This window comes from Euprymna scolopes, chromosome 24, assembly GCF_053919585.1.
Source record: "Euprymna scolopes isolate OS-2025 chromosome 24, ASM5391958v1, whole genome shotgun sequence".
Lineage (NCBI taxonomy): Eukaryota > Metazoa > Mollusca > Cephalopoda > Sepiida > Sepiolidae > Euprymna > Euprymna scolopes.
This window is the reverse complement of record NC_136505.1, coordinates 55,758,546-55,776,395: the sequence shown is the minus strand read 5'-3', so window position 1 is coordinate 55,776,395 and position 17,850 is coordinate 55,758,546. Positions and strand designations below refer to the sequence as shown.

At 31.8% G+C, this 17,850-nt stretch overlaps 1 protein-coding gene across 2 annotated transcripts in view; it reads right to left on the bottom strand.

Annotated features, from left to right (window-relative positions):
• The window catches only part of LOC145246467 (uncharacterized), a 33,813-nt gene extending 18,672 nt beyond the window's left edge, over positions 1-15,141 (bottom strand). The window contains exons 1-2 of one of the 2 annotated variants that reach the window (XM_080108085.1): positions 15,044-15,141; positions 2,336-2,590 (exon numbers count right to left, since the gene is read on the bottom strand). In XM_080108085.1, the coding sequence (XP_079964211.1) occupies positions 2,336-2,516 (181 nt within the window). In that variant the 5' untranslated portion in view covers positions 2,517-2,590; positions 15,044-15,141. Of the gene's footprint in view, positions 1-2,335; positions 2,591-7,313; positions 7,416-15,043 lie in introns of those variants that run through there. The other variant, XM_080108084.1, reaches the window with a different exon arrangement.
• Positions 15,142-17,850: the final 2,709 nt, after the last annotated feature.

The following is a 17,850-nucleotide window of genomic DNA, read 5'->3' as shown; positions in this document are numbered from 1 at the left end:
ACTATTGAATGGGTACTTCCATTCTTCATTGTTAAAAATTTATTCATATTTATATTTTAAATTCCATGTATTTTTAAATAAAAGATTTTTTTTTAACAACTACTTGAAAAAGCCGCCATTACATATGCATTTTTACGGTATTACTGAAATGGCGAACCGGTGTTTGTCCTTGTTTTGAACTACGGATAGACAGAAGGAGTTTAAAAGCACACGTTCGTGTTATCCATCTAGCCTATGTGTCCCCATAGTTGAAAAATAGTCATATTTTACTTATAAAGTTTTTGCCTTTAAAAAAAAAAGTCGATGAATTTTTTTCTTTTCTCAAAGAAACACATGAATTTTTGATTTAACATATTTTAATTCTTTTTTATTTAGTGAATTTTTTTTAATATCTAAAAAAGAAAACATTGAATGAAATAGAAAACATTGTCGTAAGCGTCCGATATTTACTTGACAATATTTACTTAACATAAGCTTCCACTTAAAAAAAAATCTACGTGGTTTTTAAAAAGAAAAAGGTTTTAAACTTTGGACTTTACAGGTAAATTTTCAAAAACACTTCTTTTTTTTTTTGTTTTAAATTAGAATATTTTATTTATTGGTCTTTTATCTTCAATTTGTGATATATAAAACTTTGGTGAATAAATTAATTATTTAAATTTTAACAGACATTTGAAAATGGAGGGGTGAATTAAAAGAAACCTTTGTTTAAAATATTATATTTGGTTTATTGGAAAGAGCATAAAATTTCACATTGACCCTGAAAATATCGTAAAAATTAAACCGATAGAAAATTTTTTATAGATTTTTAAAATTTAAAAATTGAAAATTATGTAAATCGTAAAATTCAATTGATTTCATTACGTAAAAAAAGATGGCTGCATGAAGGCGCACCGGCACTTTGTAAACACTGTTTTTTTAAAATAATATTTCTATTATTATTCAAACAATTTTAATAGTTTATTTTGGAAGTATATTCCATAAAGAAAATAAACAATCCACTTTAAAAAGAGAAATTACGAGTTTTTTATATTTTATCCGCAGTTTTGTGTTAGAGGTGTCAAAAATTCTCCAAGAATTCTGATACACCTAATGAGTCGGTCAATACAAAAGGGTGCTGCTTCGCTATTGTACCAATATCAGACAGCGAAAAGGTTGATTTTATTTAAAAACACAATTATATCTATTGACATTTTTGGTTTATTTAAGTCTTGACCCGATAAAAGATGGTGCTTCTTCGTTATTGTAAACAATTAATTATTTTATTTCCAAACACCATTATAAGGAATTACATTTTTTGTCAATTTATGTATTCCATGATTCAATAAAAAAAAAAATGCTTTCGGCCGCCATTTCTGTTCTGTCACGTGACATTTGCCGTAAATATATGAGAAATAGCTTACATTTCTATTTCCTGCGAAAACTATTTCGTTAAATGATTAACTCATACATTATCGTTTTGCGTGAATTTTGGATATTTTCACTACTGCGATATGACACTACATTAAATACTACTGGTTTCACTTGAACATCAATATTTCTATGAGTACAGTACCGAACAAACAACAAAATTATATTTGAAAGCAATATCCACAAGCATTGAGAACATGAACGTAAGAATCATACATTTTGCTTATTATGTTTTTCTTGTTTGTTTGTTTTCAGCCGCAGCAACGCGTGGCCGGGTACAGCTAGTATAATAATAAATAAGAAATCTTCATTAATCAAAATATATTTAAGCTTATTTTACGATCGGGCAATGCCGGGCGGCCTGCTAGTATATATATATATATATATATATATATATATATATATATATATATATATATATATATATATATATATTGTTTAAAATATAATTATCCACTGACACGTGTTTCGTCATCTACGACTTGTATAGTTTGGTTTCCTAGATGTAGATCCACTGAAGCCTCTGTGTTTATTAAAGAGTGCTCAATGGAGGGTAGAGCAGGTACATAGTCTGTTTATTGCACAAACATTATTGGTTACATATGTGCATACATGTTTCAGTGAGACCTCAATTCAGAGACACCACCTGATCAGATAAAAAAAGCAATATTAATTAATATTTTTCGCTCTGATGAGGCGGTCTCCCTGAATTGAGGTTCTACTGAAACATGTATGCACATATGTAACCGATAATGTTTGTATAATAAACACAGTACATATATATATAGATATATACATATTTTTTATTTTTTTACACTATATATATACATATTTTTTATTTTTTTACACTATATATATATATATATATATATATATATATATATATACATTATATATATATTGAGAGTATGATTAAACTCCTTACCTTTGTGACTAAGGAATATCATTAGTACTCCAACACTAAGTGCAATTAATGAAAAAACAACAATGATGACGAAAGCAATCCAATTATTTCTCGTTTCTCGTTGTTGCGTTGTCGTTGAAGTGCAAGAACTTGGCCAGTCGTTCAAGTCATCGATGCAACGTTTGCCTGTTGAAGTCGACATTTTTACGGGGAATTTGCATAAGAAGTTTCATTACGGGTCTGCGGGGTCGATTAAAACCATTCCGGTGAAAGATCCTGAATATAAAGACAACAAAATAACTAAGAATATAATAAAAAATAAAATTTTAAATAAATAAACTAAACTTGATATTCTCCAACAAATATAAAATACAAAAAATAAAAACGTTTGCAAAAAGTTATTTTAAAAAGTAATAATTTTAGTTGTCTTGCGTTATAACTGAATATTATGCCAGATGGTCTCCTTCCCCGCAAAACATTTGCAACAAATATTCGTCAATAATTTGCCTTACTCTCTATCTGTGCCTAAAACTAAACAAAAGTTCTACGAACAAAGTTTCATTTCGAACGCGTCCCTGCCATACAAAGAAGCTATTGTTCATTTTATATAATATTTTGGCTTGTGTGGTAATAAAACTTCCTAAATGCGCCTGTCATGTTAGGCTGTATAAGGCGTTAACTTTGGTCAAAAATCGCCTGTTCTTTCTTTCACTAGATTTTTTCAAATATCGATTATCGATACTTATCAAAGACATTCCAATACAAAACCTGTCTAAGAAAACTGCCAGGTACATAGAGTACTTTTGTGTGAAATTTCATAAAAATCAGACCAGCCGTTTCGGAGTCCATAGGAAACTCACACACTCACACACGCACACACACTAAGTTCTTTATATAGATAGATAGATAGATAGATAGATAGATAGATAGATAGATAGATAGATAGATAGATAGATAACCCCCAAATAAGGCATATTGACACTGAGAAGTAAGAGGCTACTATAGTTAGGAGCCAGATTTGTAGGGGCACACAAAGTGGGAAGTTGTATAATAATATGTTTGTTCATATTATATTTAAATCTCCACATTTCCAAAGGCAAGCAATCTTAGGAAAGAAGTTTTTCGGCATCTAAAGTGAAAGAGTGGGGTTTATCTGCTTGTTGGATTAGTCGATAGTATGTACGTTAACTGAAGTAAGTTCATCCAAGCACATTTCATGAAAGTAAAACAAGCACAGGGATGCCACATTGTGGCGATGGGACAGAGGTTGATGCTTGGTAGACAGTGTGGGATCTATCAGGTTAGAAGCTTTTTTTTGCACTCTCTCTAAGAAATAGAGACTAGTGTTTGGTACATATTAAATATTAGCGTGCATCTATATATATATTGATAATTTGCTCTATTTGTTTTTACAAGGTAGTCACTACTTATCAAGGCTCAAAGGCCACTCGAGGATAAGGGTTAATGAATGTAAGGTGGTAGGTTAATAATCATTAATGGGTGTAGATTGGGTAGAATTTAGATTTTTAAAGGGGACGGTTCAACAAAAATTTGTTTACATTGGACTTGAAGACTACCATATTGTAATCGGCCAGGAAGCAGACCAATGGAACAGTATTCCACATGCGGACCGTTCTAGGAAAGAAGTTTTGTTCATGGAATCTGCATTTAGAATCAAGCACTGATATTATATTTCTCTTAGTATCTCTGATTTTCCGTTCCTTTTTTTTCTCGGAAATTACTGCACTGTTCTGAATGAAATTTTTTCATAATAAGGTGCAGCGAATTAAGTATTATGATATCTGTTCGATACACAGGTATGGATTAATAGGGATTAGTCACTAAAATACCACATTTACTCTTACTTTTTCTCGGTAACTACTGAACTGATTTGATTGAAATTTTGTATGGACCTTTGTTATAATATGGTGCAGTTAACTAAGAATTATAGTATCCGTTTGATGCACAGATAGGAATTAATAGGATTAGTCACCACAATGCCACATTTACTCTAGAAGCATTCTGGGAAACTATTGGGTCAATCGAGGTGAAATTTTGTATGGATATTTGTTATGATAAGATGTAATGAACCAAGTATTATGGAATCCATTCAACGCATATTTAGGGATCTATAGGGATCAGTATTTAAGTTCTACTTTTTCTCAGATCCCACTGAGCCAACCTTGCTGAAGTGTTGTATTGAATCGTTTTTATGATAATGTCTAGCAAACTAAGTATTTTGGTATCCGTTTGATGCATAGTTAGGGATAATTATGGATTAATAAGGATTAGTATTCAATGTTGGAATTTTTTTTTTGTACCAATAATAGTGCACCCCCCTGTTTACTTTTATTATTTTTTATCTGGTTATTATATTTGATTTTCTGTATTTCGTATCCTTTTATGGTTCTTAGTCTCATACATTTTGGGTTTGTAGGAAACTCCCTTTAATTTGAAGAAAAAGGAAATGCTAGCTCCTTGATGACGTCACGAGCCCAGCGTGAAATCCGCCTCTTTTGAAATTCCGACAATGAGGATATTGGACGTTCGTTTCATTGCCCGGCGCTGAAAATGGAATTTTGACGAACCTCCTTCAAAGAAGAAGGCTTGGCAATAATACCCCGGACACGCGACGAGGCGAACTTATGAAGACATTATAATATGTGGCTATGGTTTGCATGTATTTGGAAGGAGTGTAGTTTTTTAAAAGACCTTATATTACATGGCTACGGTCTGCACGTAATTGGAAGGAGCATAATGATTTAAAAGGACTTTAAATCGAGATAAAAAAGAAAAAGGCACGTGCTTGACTGGCTTTCAATTTGTGAGTATGCTCCTACAATTTATTACATATATGAGAGTGTGATTAGGAACTACTATTTTGAATCATAATATTGTGTTCGTTCATGGATACAACATTTTAATATGAGAACCAGTGTTGTTTTTTTCATTATATGTTACCTTGGTGTTCTTTGAATTTAATGCCAGCAAAGGGAATAATTTGCAACTAATTTTATTGTAAATAAAATCTCTTCTTCGTTTTGAAATAAGACCTTTATATTTTATTCTTTACTCCCCACCCCCTTTTATTACATGCTTTTATTTTTTTTCAGGCTAGTTACTTTCACGTCGAATTTATCTGGAAACAAATTTCCGACATTAATGCAAAAATGAGCACAAATTTAACCATATTCAATTTGGCATAAAGCATTCATAAGTCAACGGCTTAAGAGCTGTGGTAGGCACCCCATCTAGTGATAGCGTCACGATAAAAAGTACCCTTAATAGCCCTGACGAAGCAACAAGTATTCAGCTATCGACAAGATTTGAATTACACTATAAACTCGTGTAGTGAATTCAATCTTGGCTACGGCCGCATTGGATGGATGGATGGAAGTCTACGGACTATAACATTTCCTTTCTTTTTAAAAGTTTAGTTTGCTTACATTGTTCATGTGTATCCACTTCTGTTTGAGAAAGATTTTTTTTTTATTTTCGTTTGTGCTGTAATATGTTCCTCTTGTAAGGGTTAGATCACTGCGTTCAGTATGAAACATGTTCTATTTTGTATGCATTGGTTGTTGTAATTCTTTAAGCAGATAAGAATTATAATTCTTGTGTGACATATGATGTCTGATTAGAACTACTTATCCCTCTTCTTCAGTGGAGAGATGTTCTTGTAATTAAAAAAAAATGATCTAAAAAGTGATAGCCAAAGAAAGAACTCCATCGTACAGAAAAAGAAAATTATCCAATTGTGAATATTACATATATCTTTCTGAAGCAAAATTTAGCAGTATCAGTTCAGTTGGAGAAGCTTTTAATTGCAAAGAATTCTAAGTAAAAAAACATCGTAGCATTAATCTAATCAGGATCAGCAGAAGTCCTCCTCTCTTTTCAAGACGGAAAGCTATGACTAAAAAAATTCAAAGAGATTCAGTATATTTTATGTAGCGATTCTCGTACCTGATTTATTCGTTATTATCACCCTGGCTATGATAAAGTATAATCGTCCAAATTTATTCTTTCGACTGGTAAATCAGCATACCTGCCACTGTTTGGATTTGGGTGGGAGATCTTTTACTAACCACATGAGAACGAAAAACCTACTTTTGAATAAAAACCCAACTTTTAATAAATGTATACTTACTTTTGGTCCATCCTATAGTTGATTGTTGGCTTTGATTCAAGCCAGAAATTACTTGTTAATTTAAAAGTTTTGAGTGTTACAGAAATAAAAATGTCAGCCATTTTGAAATCTATTACTATGTCTAAATGGCTGACTTGTAATGACTATACTATCGCACATAGAAATTTGAATTTAATTTTTCAGTTTTTAAAATTTCGAGGTGAAACTTTATGATTTGAATTAAACTTTGAATTCCAAACTTAATGATTTGAATTAAACTTTGAATTGGAAACTTTAGGATTTGAATTCGAAACTTTTTTATTCTAATTAAACTTTGAATTCAAAACTTTATAATTTAAATTTGAAACCTTATGCTTCGAACTAAACTTTGAATTCAAAACTTTATCATTTGAATTTGAAACTTTATGATTTGAATTCGAAACTTAATGATTCGAATTAAACTTTGAATTCGAAACTTTATTATTTAAATTAAAAACTTTATAATTTGTAGTGGATTGGTGGATATATTAGGTATATATCCCCCATTCGTAAAAAATAGGAAAAATGAATTGATTTGAGAAAGAAACGAACAACGCGTTTATTGAAACAAACGAACTAGAATTTATTTTGTGATGAAACAAATGAAAGAAAAGGTACAGCACGTGTTTAGTTTGTGCGTGCGTCTCTTGCTGTTAGCTGGTGAGAGGGAAAGTCTATTGTTGTAGAGAGAGAGAGTGAGAAAGTCAATCCAGTTTGGCGCGCGTGTCTCACTGTTAGCTGATGAGAGGGAAAGTCTATTGTTGTAGAGAGAGAGAGAGAGAGAAAGTTAATCCAGGCCATGGAGAGAGAAAGCGTGTAAGGTGTACGTACTGTCTGTTGGCTCTTGCCCCACACATAGTAGCAGGAGACGTGGAGTGCACAGACGCGTGCCCTGGAGGGAGCGGTTGGCCCGTCGACCGCCCAGGTCAGGAGCCGAATCAAAAAGAAGGAAAAAGCTTAGGTCTCTTGCTTTTGTAGTTGTTTCTGGTGGTCTTTTACGCATGTCTGGATTTCCTTTAAAGGGAAGTGACGTTGCCCATGTGTGCGTACATGTGTGCGCACATGTGTGCGTACATGTGTGCGCACATGTGTGCGTACATGTGTGTACGTTAGCGTGTGTGTGTGTATGCACATGAATGTGAGTGTATGTACGTGAACGTGGATATATGTACGTGTACGTACGTGTGCGCGTATATTTGTGTGCGCATATGTGTATGACAAGAAAAGCGGCTTGAGATGTGAACGCGTGTTTTTTGTGAGACTAGAACAGGCTTGCACAAATGTGAATTAAACTTTGAATTCGAAACTTTATGATTCGAATTAAACTTGGAATTCGAAACTTTATTATTCAAATTAAAAACTTTATGATTTGAATTATACTTGGAATTCGAAACTTTATTATTCAAATTAAAAACTTTATGATTCGAATTAAACTTGGAATTCGAAACTTTATTATTCAAATTAAAAACTTTATGATTCGAATTAAACTTGGAATTCGAAACTTTATTATTCAAATTAAAAACTTTATGATTTGAATTAAACTTGGAATTCGAAACTTTATTATTCAAATTAAAAACTTTATGATTCGAATTAAACTTGGAATTCGAAACTTTATTATTCAAATTAAAAACTTTATGATTTGAATTAAACTTGGAATTCGAAACTTTATTATTCAAATTAAAAACTTTATGATTTGAATTAAACTTGGAATTCGAAACTTTATTATTCAAATTAAAACTTTATGATTCGAATTAAACTTGGAATTCGAAACTTTATTATTCAAATTAAAAACTTTATGATTATAATTAAACTTGGAATTCGAAACTTTATGATTTAAATTAAAACCTTTATGATTTGAATTCGAAACTTTATGATTGGAAGTCGAAATTTTATGATTTGAATTCCACTTTGAATTAAAAACGTGAAATAACATTGTCATTTTGTGGTGTTAAACGCTAATTTTTCGGTTGTGTTCAGATACTGTCAAAGAAGCATAGACTGTAGAAAAATAAATATCACTAGAAACAAAAGTCAAGGTTTATAATTCTTGAAATTTGTCGGCTTTGTCGTATGCATGTGAAACTTGGGTGGTATATAGAAGACAGATGAAAAGATTAGAAGTCTTTCATTAACAATGTATTCATGGAATCCTAGCTATGATATGGTAGATGCATGTTAGTAATGTGGAGGTTAGACCTCTTCAAAATTGACCTTTTTCTTCAAACATACGGGAACTGATATTATTCCCATTCTCCAAGGTCTAAATTAGCTAAATATACCAGTTATTGTGATCTTGGACCTTGGCTATGCCTGCCTCAAGAGCCATGTAATTTTATTGTTGACGTTTTTCAAAAACGCTGCAAAATTTGGGATATTATGTCCTTATTTTCATTGTAGCTTTCCAGAGGTTGATGCTATAGCATTGAAAGTGGTACCAAATAAAAGCTAATAAAATTCTCTTGCATATGGTAGTAAACACAATAAAACACATGAACACCTGTGTAAATTTTAACTAATTTTAATGCGCAAACAGTTGGGACCCTACAAAAAATCAGTTAGGTAGTATGATAGCATTGCACTGACACATATATTGCATAAGAAACTGTCAGATAGGATGTTACTAATACATGTATTATCACTTGTTCAATGTGGCTTTTTTGAAACTGTCAAATTTTTTCCTGTGGTACTCCACAGCTTGTAGTAAGCAGCTTCTTTGCTCTGGGTCACTTGTGATCTGAGTTGCAAAGTCACTCATTAGTTTCACACCTCTCTCAGCCACATCATTGGTCACTTTCACTTACCTCACAAACTTCTGTGTATTCCTGTAGCTGTCATTGTCTTCCCAAGTGTCAGCAGGAGTAGTGAGCCAGTCACATTTCACTCGAAGAGCATCAAACAGAAAATGAGACTCTGGCCCTACCAGGTCTGTGAGAACTGTAGCTGCATTGATAACAGGAAACACTGGCTTGCCTTTCCTGTAACTCTCAGGTTTCTCTGTTTCTGACAGCTTGACTGCGAGCTTCTTTTTTGCAGACTTGGTCATGCTGTCATGTGAACTGAACAAGGTGAATGGCACTAGATACCAGCGGTGGTTGTTCATTTTCTTGAGAACAGAGGTTGCCAGTTCATAGTCATACTGCTTGTATTGCAGCATGTTCTTCATAAGTTGGAGGTCATGGATAGGTGATGATCGTATCTCAAAGCAGTTTCTTCATGAAGAAATTTGTGAAAGAAAAAGGCCACCTCATAAACCGAAACTGAAATATGAGAGATGTTCAAAAAGTAATGTCTCCTATTTTAAATAGAACTGGAATGGAATTGTAAATATCCTTGTTATGAAGACTGAACTTATGCGTTCATGACTTGAAAGTTTCATCTCAGTGTTGCAGATATTGACGGTATGAGACTCTAAGAAAGCAACATTGTCGTTCAGCTTGTGTCAAAAACAGAGATGTGTTATTGAATTCCTGGGAAAAATACATTGAGAATGATGGTGACTATGCAGAAAAATATATTCTGGAGCACAAAAGGTCGCTCGTTTTAATGGGACCACTTCATCTCGTTGAGAAAAAATGGGAGGCTTTACTTTTTGAATGGTCCTTATACAAGAACTCTTTCAAAGAGCTCTCACAAAATGTGTGAGATCCTGAAGATAAACTTGGAACACAGTGTGCTATATATATATATATATATATATATATATATATATATATATATATATATATATATATATGAGCAGGACCCGTGTACTGGCATTGCACGGTGGAAGTATGCCCCCCACCCCACCTGTAAAAAAGAAACAATTAAATTATCCTTATTAATGGGAGCCACTGCTGGTCCAGTATAATAGTGGGCACCGGCACCCATAGACAAAATGAATGTACTGTGGTGAAGTACTGACACATTTCATATGTATTTATATATTGGAGCGTTTAGTTTTCAAATAATCAAATATATTTTTTTAATGGTTTGTTCTAATAAAAAAAATTACTGAATTTTATTAAAAGAAATGTGCAATGTAAATAAAATTGTTGGCAAAAAATAAGTTCGTTTTATTTCGTTCAATAAACTTCTGTATTTTTCTTTTGCCATAAAAAAACGTAAAATATTTGGGAGCTAACCTGTTCAATTAAGTTATGACGAAGATATCGTCGTCGTTTTTTTTTTTTCATGTATTTAGGAAAAATCTTAATATAAAAGTCGCAAGTACTTGGGAACTAAATCCTTCAATATATAAATACATATGAAATCATTGTTTTTATGTATGTTGTAAAATCTTAATATAAAAGTCGCAAGTATTTGTGAGCTAAACTCTTCAATATATAAATACATATGAAATGCGTCCTTTTGAAACAGCACAGTGAGCCATGATAACAGTGTAGTATCTGTTCTGATTCTACCCTTTACCTTTTCTGTTCTCGGTCAGTGGTGAGAAATCCTTTATGACTGAGACAATTTTTTATTTTTGTTACTATCCAGAATGCCCCTTTTTGTGAAGCTGGATTTTCCCCACATTAAAAATCGACCTTGTGTCTAACTCTGCTCTCGTGGGGAGACAAGTAAATGGGAACATAACCAGTGTGTTTAGTGGTATAAAAACTCAGTTTTGTTGATGTTTTGATAAAGAAATCATCGTCATCATCATCAAAGATGACATTGTTGCTTTATGCTTTTAGGAAAAATCTTAATATAAAAGTTGCAATCATATGAAATGCGTAGTTTTTAAACATCACCAGTGTATATGCAGTGTGTTTTATGGTAAAAGAACACTGATTTGTTGATATTTTGATGAAGGCATAGTCGCTGTTTTCATAATTGAAGATGTCGGCATTGTTTTTGTTTATGTGTTTAGAAAAATTCTCAATATAAAAGTCGCATATATTTGGGAGGTAAATTTTTGAATATATAAATACATATGAAATGCGTAGTTTAGAAACATCACCAAAGTACACACAGTGTGTCTCATGGTAAAAGAACTCAAATTTGTTGCTGTTTTGACGAAGGCGTCGTCGTCGTGGGCGAAAAAGACTGCGTTCATTTTTTTTCTGTGTTTAAGTAAAGATAAATGTGAATCTTATAATGGATATCCTATTTTAAACTTTTTAGTAGGAAGCAAGTAAATGGGTTATTTTGAGTAGTTCGTTTAATGATTTTATCTCTCTTGTATTGTTCCATTTCATTAAATTAAATCGAATCCAGACACAAAAATACATCTCTTAGTGACGCCATATTTTTAATGTTAGTAGTGTTCGTTTATAAAGCCAATAACTGGATTCTAGAATATGAGAATTATCAGAGCGCAGTCAATCAGAATAAACGGAATTTGAGGAGGGAGACTTTATTATTTATGGATCGGATATTGAAAAGATTATGTTATGTCTGTATATCTATGGACCAGTTACGATAGGTAAAATCACAGCATCTGTGGAACATGTAGAATTAGTCCCGTAAACAACTGGCAGTGGTGGTAGTACTAAATATTTAGAGAGAAAAGATGTTGCGACTGTGATGGTGTTGCTCGTCGGATGCAATGTAGCATTTTATTATCACGACTGAATTTGTCTAAAATCGTGGTCGAAAGTTGCATAAGATAATGGCTAATAGGCTAAATGTATTGAATTTGTATGTGGCATCTGTTGTTGCAAACCTATGATACTCTTGTCTAGAGGAGAATTTCTGCAGTCATTTTATATATATATATATATATATATATATATATATATATATATATATATATATATTTATATATATATTTATATATATATATATATTTATATATATATATATATATATATATATATATATATATATATATATATATATGTATATATATATATATATATATATATATATATATATTCGGACAGGACATCAATATTAGTTTGCATAAATATGAAAGAAAACTCATTTAGACTGGACAAATCAAGAGAGCTGTTAAGAAATGAGTCTCAGAAATGACAAATGGTTTCGATTCTCTGTGATTGGGTCTATGGGAGCTTTGGTATGACTGAGAAAAGCAGGTCTTACAAGTTACAGTTTCAATCATCTCCAAAAAAGAAACTGCAACATATCTCTTTCAAGTGATAACAATCTGCAAACTATGCGACAAAGGGTGTTAATCTCTGCCAGGTTTGAAACGACACAAGAGAATCCACAGAAGATACCCGGTGAACCAAGTGCAAGTGAAATACAAACGATTGCACTGAAAGGGACGGCTAGAATCCTGAAAAGATCTCTTGGTTGGACTCACTAAAATAGGGGTAAATGTCAGACATCTGGTTGGATGTCCCATCCCCTAGAAGAAAAAGTTTAAGAAAAATGAAAAAAAAAAAAAAGGAAAACTTCAGTGTCTACTAGACACTATCCTCAAGTGTCTAAGGTTTCTCTGTACAGAGGTTTGTCAGTTCAACCTGGCATGAAGATACGTTTTCCTTTACAAGTAAACACTGAGTAAATATTCAAAATCACATAGTATTCATTGCTCAAATAATATTTCCTCAGCTTTTACCAGGAATAGTGCAACTTCTCTAAGTGATGTTATCTCAAGTAATAGCACAAAGCTGTATATTCCACGAAGATGATAAATTCTTGTCCTGAAATCCAGTAAGACCAGAAGACATCAAGAAAGACATACGATAACTTATTTAAATAGTCAATTGAGGAAAGGAAAATTATGTTCTCAACTTATTTTTTACTAACTCAGTGTTTGAGATGTAAAGGAGAACTTTAATGGAATTGTCGAATATCTATGTATCTCATATACAGATCAAGTGGAAGGGAGTTCCTTGGTTTTTGAGAACTTTGACTAAAGTAAAATGAAATAAAGGTACATTTTTTTATTGATGCCTTCGAAGTCTTGTAAACCCGACAGATTCATATCTTGAAGAATTAACAACTCAAAAATCGAGACAGAGTGCGATAAATAGAGCAACATGCAGACAGGACATCAATATTGATTTGCATAATTAGGAAGCAAGACACATTTGGTATGAAGAATTAAAGAGAGCCAAAAAATGGTTGCGTTACCACTAATCGTATCTACGTGACGTTGCCCAGTAGTTTTTATTTTCACATTTCGCCTTTTTTCCATAATTCCTTCAGATAACTTCATTAACAAGTAATTGTGGTTCTTTGACACAACAGGGGCGCAAAGAAAAATTAATGTTTAACAGCACAAAATAACAATATTATTTTACATTTGCTTCTAAAAAAGGTCGAAATATGGAAGTAAAGACTCCCGGGCAACATCGTGTAGGTACAGTTAGTGGTAAATAAAGTAAAATTATTAAAACTGACCTGTGTAAATGATAATTCACATTCAACCAAACGCATCCAATGTTAGTGACGACTGCAAATATTGAAAACGATCAGTTGCATTTTGGGAGATGATAGACCAACAGCTAAACGTTAATTGTACAGTGATAAGTGATTAGAATGTATATTTAAAAACAAAAAAATACGTTTAAGGCTCCTAAAATTCATGCTAAAATAGTCCCAAGAATTTGTGGCGTTGTGGATAAGGTACTTAGCAAAATTCACTTGTGGGCTCTCTCTACCGTGCTAGAAAGTTATTTACACCTGAAAGTAACCTGTATTTCAACAAGGCTACTATTCGCCCATGTCTGGAGTATGGAGTATTGTTGTCACATTTGGGCTAGTGCATCTGCTACTTCTAGACAGGGTTCAAAAAAGAGTCGTCAACCTGATAGGTCCTGAATTGTCATCTAAGCCTCAACCTCTGTTCCATCGACGAAATATTGCATCCCTCTGCCTGTTTTACATGTGTTTTAATGGCAGATGCTCCGATGAACTACAAGCCTTTGTAGCTCCTCAAAGTAAATACCCCTTAGAAACCTGACAGGCAGCAAAGTTTTACCTCTACTCACTAGAGATCTCTAGATGTAAGAAAGCCTCCTATTCTGATAGTTTCTTCCCCAGAACTGCTAGACTCTGGAATTCCCCAACTGTACTAACATGCAGAAATTCAAATGTAATGTGAACAGACATCTTGCTGCTTAACTCCCTACATAGTATCTCTGCAAATAATGTCCTTGATAGTAGCCCCCCCCCTCTACATCAAAGTGGCACTGTGCCTTGTTTGGGGTAAAAAAAGTTACACTTTTCTATCATCAGTGCAAGCAACACTCAAAATACATTTGAGAATTATTTAGAACTTTTTACCCAGTCATGGTAGACAGAACAAGAACATGCTATCCTCATGGATTAAATAAAGGGTTTCATTCCAAATTTATTGCAGATTCCTCTGTTCATCGGAAAGATTCCCGAGTTCAACAAGCTATACCTGTTGAAAGTTGGTGATTACAACAACCAAAACATTATGAAAATAATAATTAAAGTAAGAACAGTAGAATCCAAATAATACGATTAATCAGGGTTTTTTTTTGCTCCCCCTCCCCCCCACCATGTCAAAGAATCACAATTGCTTGTTAATGATTACCTGAAGCAATCATAGAAAAGGACGAAATATGAAAATAAAGATTCCCGGACAACGCCAGATAGATACAGTTAGTAGTAAATAAAGTAAAGTTATTAAAACTGACCTGTGTAAATCCCTTGGATAATAATTCGCATGCAATCGAACGCATCCAGTTGTTAGTGTTGACTGCAACTGTGGAAAACGAGTTTGGGGAGCCGATAGAGCAACAGTTATCGAAGAAGTTATAAAATAATTGTATTTTAGTTTGTAGAAACATGGCAGTCAAGAATGATAACAGGTTGACAGTATGTGTGTTGGGGGGGGGGGCTTGAAAACAGATTGGGCGTTAACATTTCATGTTTTACAAGGGACAAATGACGTTGTTCTTGACAAGTGGAAGTGGTAAGGAGGTGTCCAACAACTTGTTACATTAAATGCTGGCACATGCCGAGCTTCCGGTTAACGAAACAGGATTGAAAACTTGTTTTGCTTAAATATAAAATAAGATAAATTAACAAATTTTTCAAAGTCAGCAAGTAATTAATTTTTTTAAGGAAGTGAAAAACTATTTGGCTAAAGAATAGAATTATGTCACGCTAAATATGAACAAGCAAAACTCCAGATTTCACCATATTGTAAGATGTGTAGCCATGTAATATTTTAATGAAAGTGCAGATGAACATTAAAATCTGATACGTGCACAAGTGTTTCTTTTTTTTTTTGTACAATCCTCACTCTCCCCACAATACAATATATTTTGCTCGGTTTCAGCTGATTATTTTAAGCATATTTGTAATCACAAATAAAGATCGGGAGAGGGGGGGGGTAGGCAAAACTACATATATATATATATATATATATATATATATATATATATAATAAATATCGATTATGAAAAAAAAAGTACACCGTTATAAGGTTCATCCTTCATTTTAGGCACGGACAAAGCGGAAGAAGGGAGTAAGTATTTTTTGATGGAATCTCTTTTTAAAAATCTACCAAAAATCAAATAATTATCCAATCAAAATAAAATTTCCACCGATTAGTGAAGAATGAACTTTTTAACGGTATACTTTTTTTCATAATCGATATTTTATATATATATATATATATATATATATATATATATATATATATATATATATATATATATATATATATAATTCTTAACTTTTATTAAAAACATATTATCATAACCTTATATTTAAACCAAATTCAGATTTATAATTTTATTCTATTTTGTATTCTCAACCCATATAACTTTTCTTATCAAGTAAATATCTTCCTTTTTATTTTTATTTTTTCTAGATACATCTGCCTTACTTAAAAATTGCTAGGTTTATTTATGGTGTCTTTTACATATTATAAAAAAAACAAAAATAAAACCACCCACCCAATACTTTTGCTGATGAGAAGACTTTTTTTAAAAAAAACTATATGTCAAAATTATTGTCCATGGTTTAATGTCTATCACAATAAAAACATCGTTTCCGAAACGATCGTACAAATGATTGACTTTGTTGTTGTTCCTTCTTATGAAACAGATTTTTAATTTTTAATTCTAATTTGAATTTTAAATTATCAATCACATAACTAAATATTAAAGTAGCTCTAGGATATTTGCCTATCGAGCTTATTATATATCTGAATTACAATGAGCACTGTTCTTTTCTTGTATTTTAATTAAATAAGTAATTTTACTATCACATTAAAATACACTCTGCTCTTTAGACTACTGTTCTAACACCCTTTAAATTATATATATATATACATATATATATATATATATATATATATATATATATATATATATATATTACAACCCCTTTTTATTTGTGGGCATAAATATGCTTAAAATAATCAGCCGTAACTGAACAAAATATATTGTATTGTGCTGAGGATGAGGATTGTAGATAAAAAACAAACAACTGCGCACATATCAGATTTTAAGATTGAAAATCTGAATTTTAATGTGTTTTATATTTCATATTTTGTGTTTTGAAGTGCAAAATTCGTTGAATATGTTAATAATTTTTATTATCTTTCAGATTAGAAAAAATATATATATTTTCATTATTTTTACGAAAAACACTACTTTTAAATCTTTGAAAAATAAATTTATATATATATATATATATATATATAAATATATATATTTTTTTTTTTGGTTAGTGAGCCCAATATTGCTTATATACCATTAAATAGGAAATGCTCTGGAGAATTGATACCAAAAAGAAAAAAATCGATAAATAACTGTGCATTTTGCTAAAAATACGATAATTTCTTTCGGTAATTTATTGCTAATTTACCTATGGTGGACCAAGCATGATATTAGATGCAGGGGTTGTTTTCAACACATACAACGCCTAAAATTCCAAAAATGGTCACCCATTTGGTATCTTGTACTGGTTAGCCTCATCATTGCTTAACTTCTGGGGTTGTGTAAGAAACAAATAATTAAACCCTTCGTCAAATCAAACGTTAAAAATACATGGTTAAATGTATTTTATTTAGTCCTATCCAGGCTTTCGTAGTTTCTTTTAAACTCACATTAATTTTTTTTTTTAATTTTGCTATGCAAACCTATAGAGTGATATAAAAGTTGAAATTATTTGAAATTCATATTTGAAAGACGGTGAGTGGTGTGGTTTTGAAAAAAAAATAATTTAAAATTCTATTAAAAATAGAAAAAGTTTTATATTATGTTTTTCATAAAATTCAGGCTTTTATCTTTCTGGAAAAAAAAGTTGTTCAAGAATAACAGATTTTAATAGATTTTAATTCGTTTTTCTTTTTTTACTACTTGTTAATTTTTCCATTTTTGGGCCGTGCATACTGCAATATTATCAATTTTATGGAAGGAAGGATGACAACGTATGAGATGCACTTAAAGGAGTCATGATATGAGCTCCATTTTTTATTCTTCTGAAA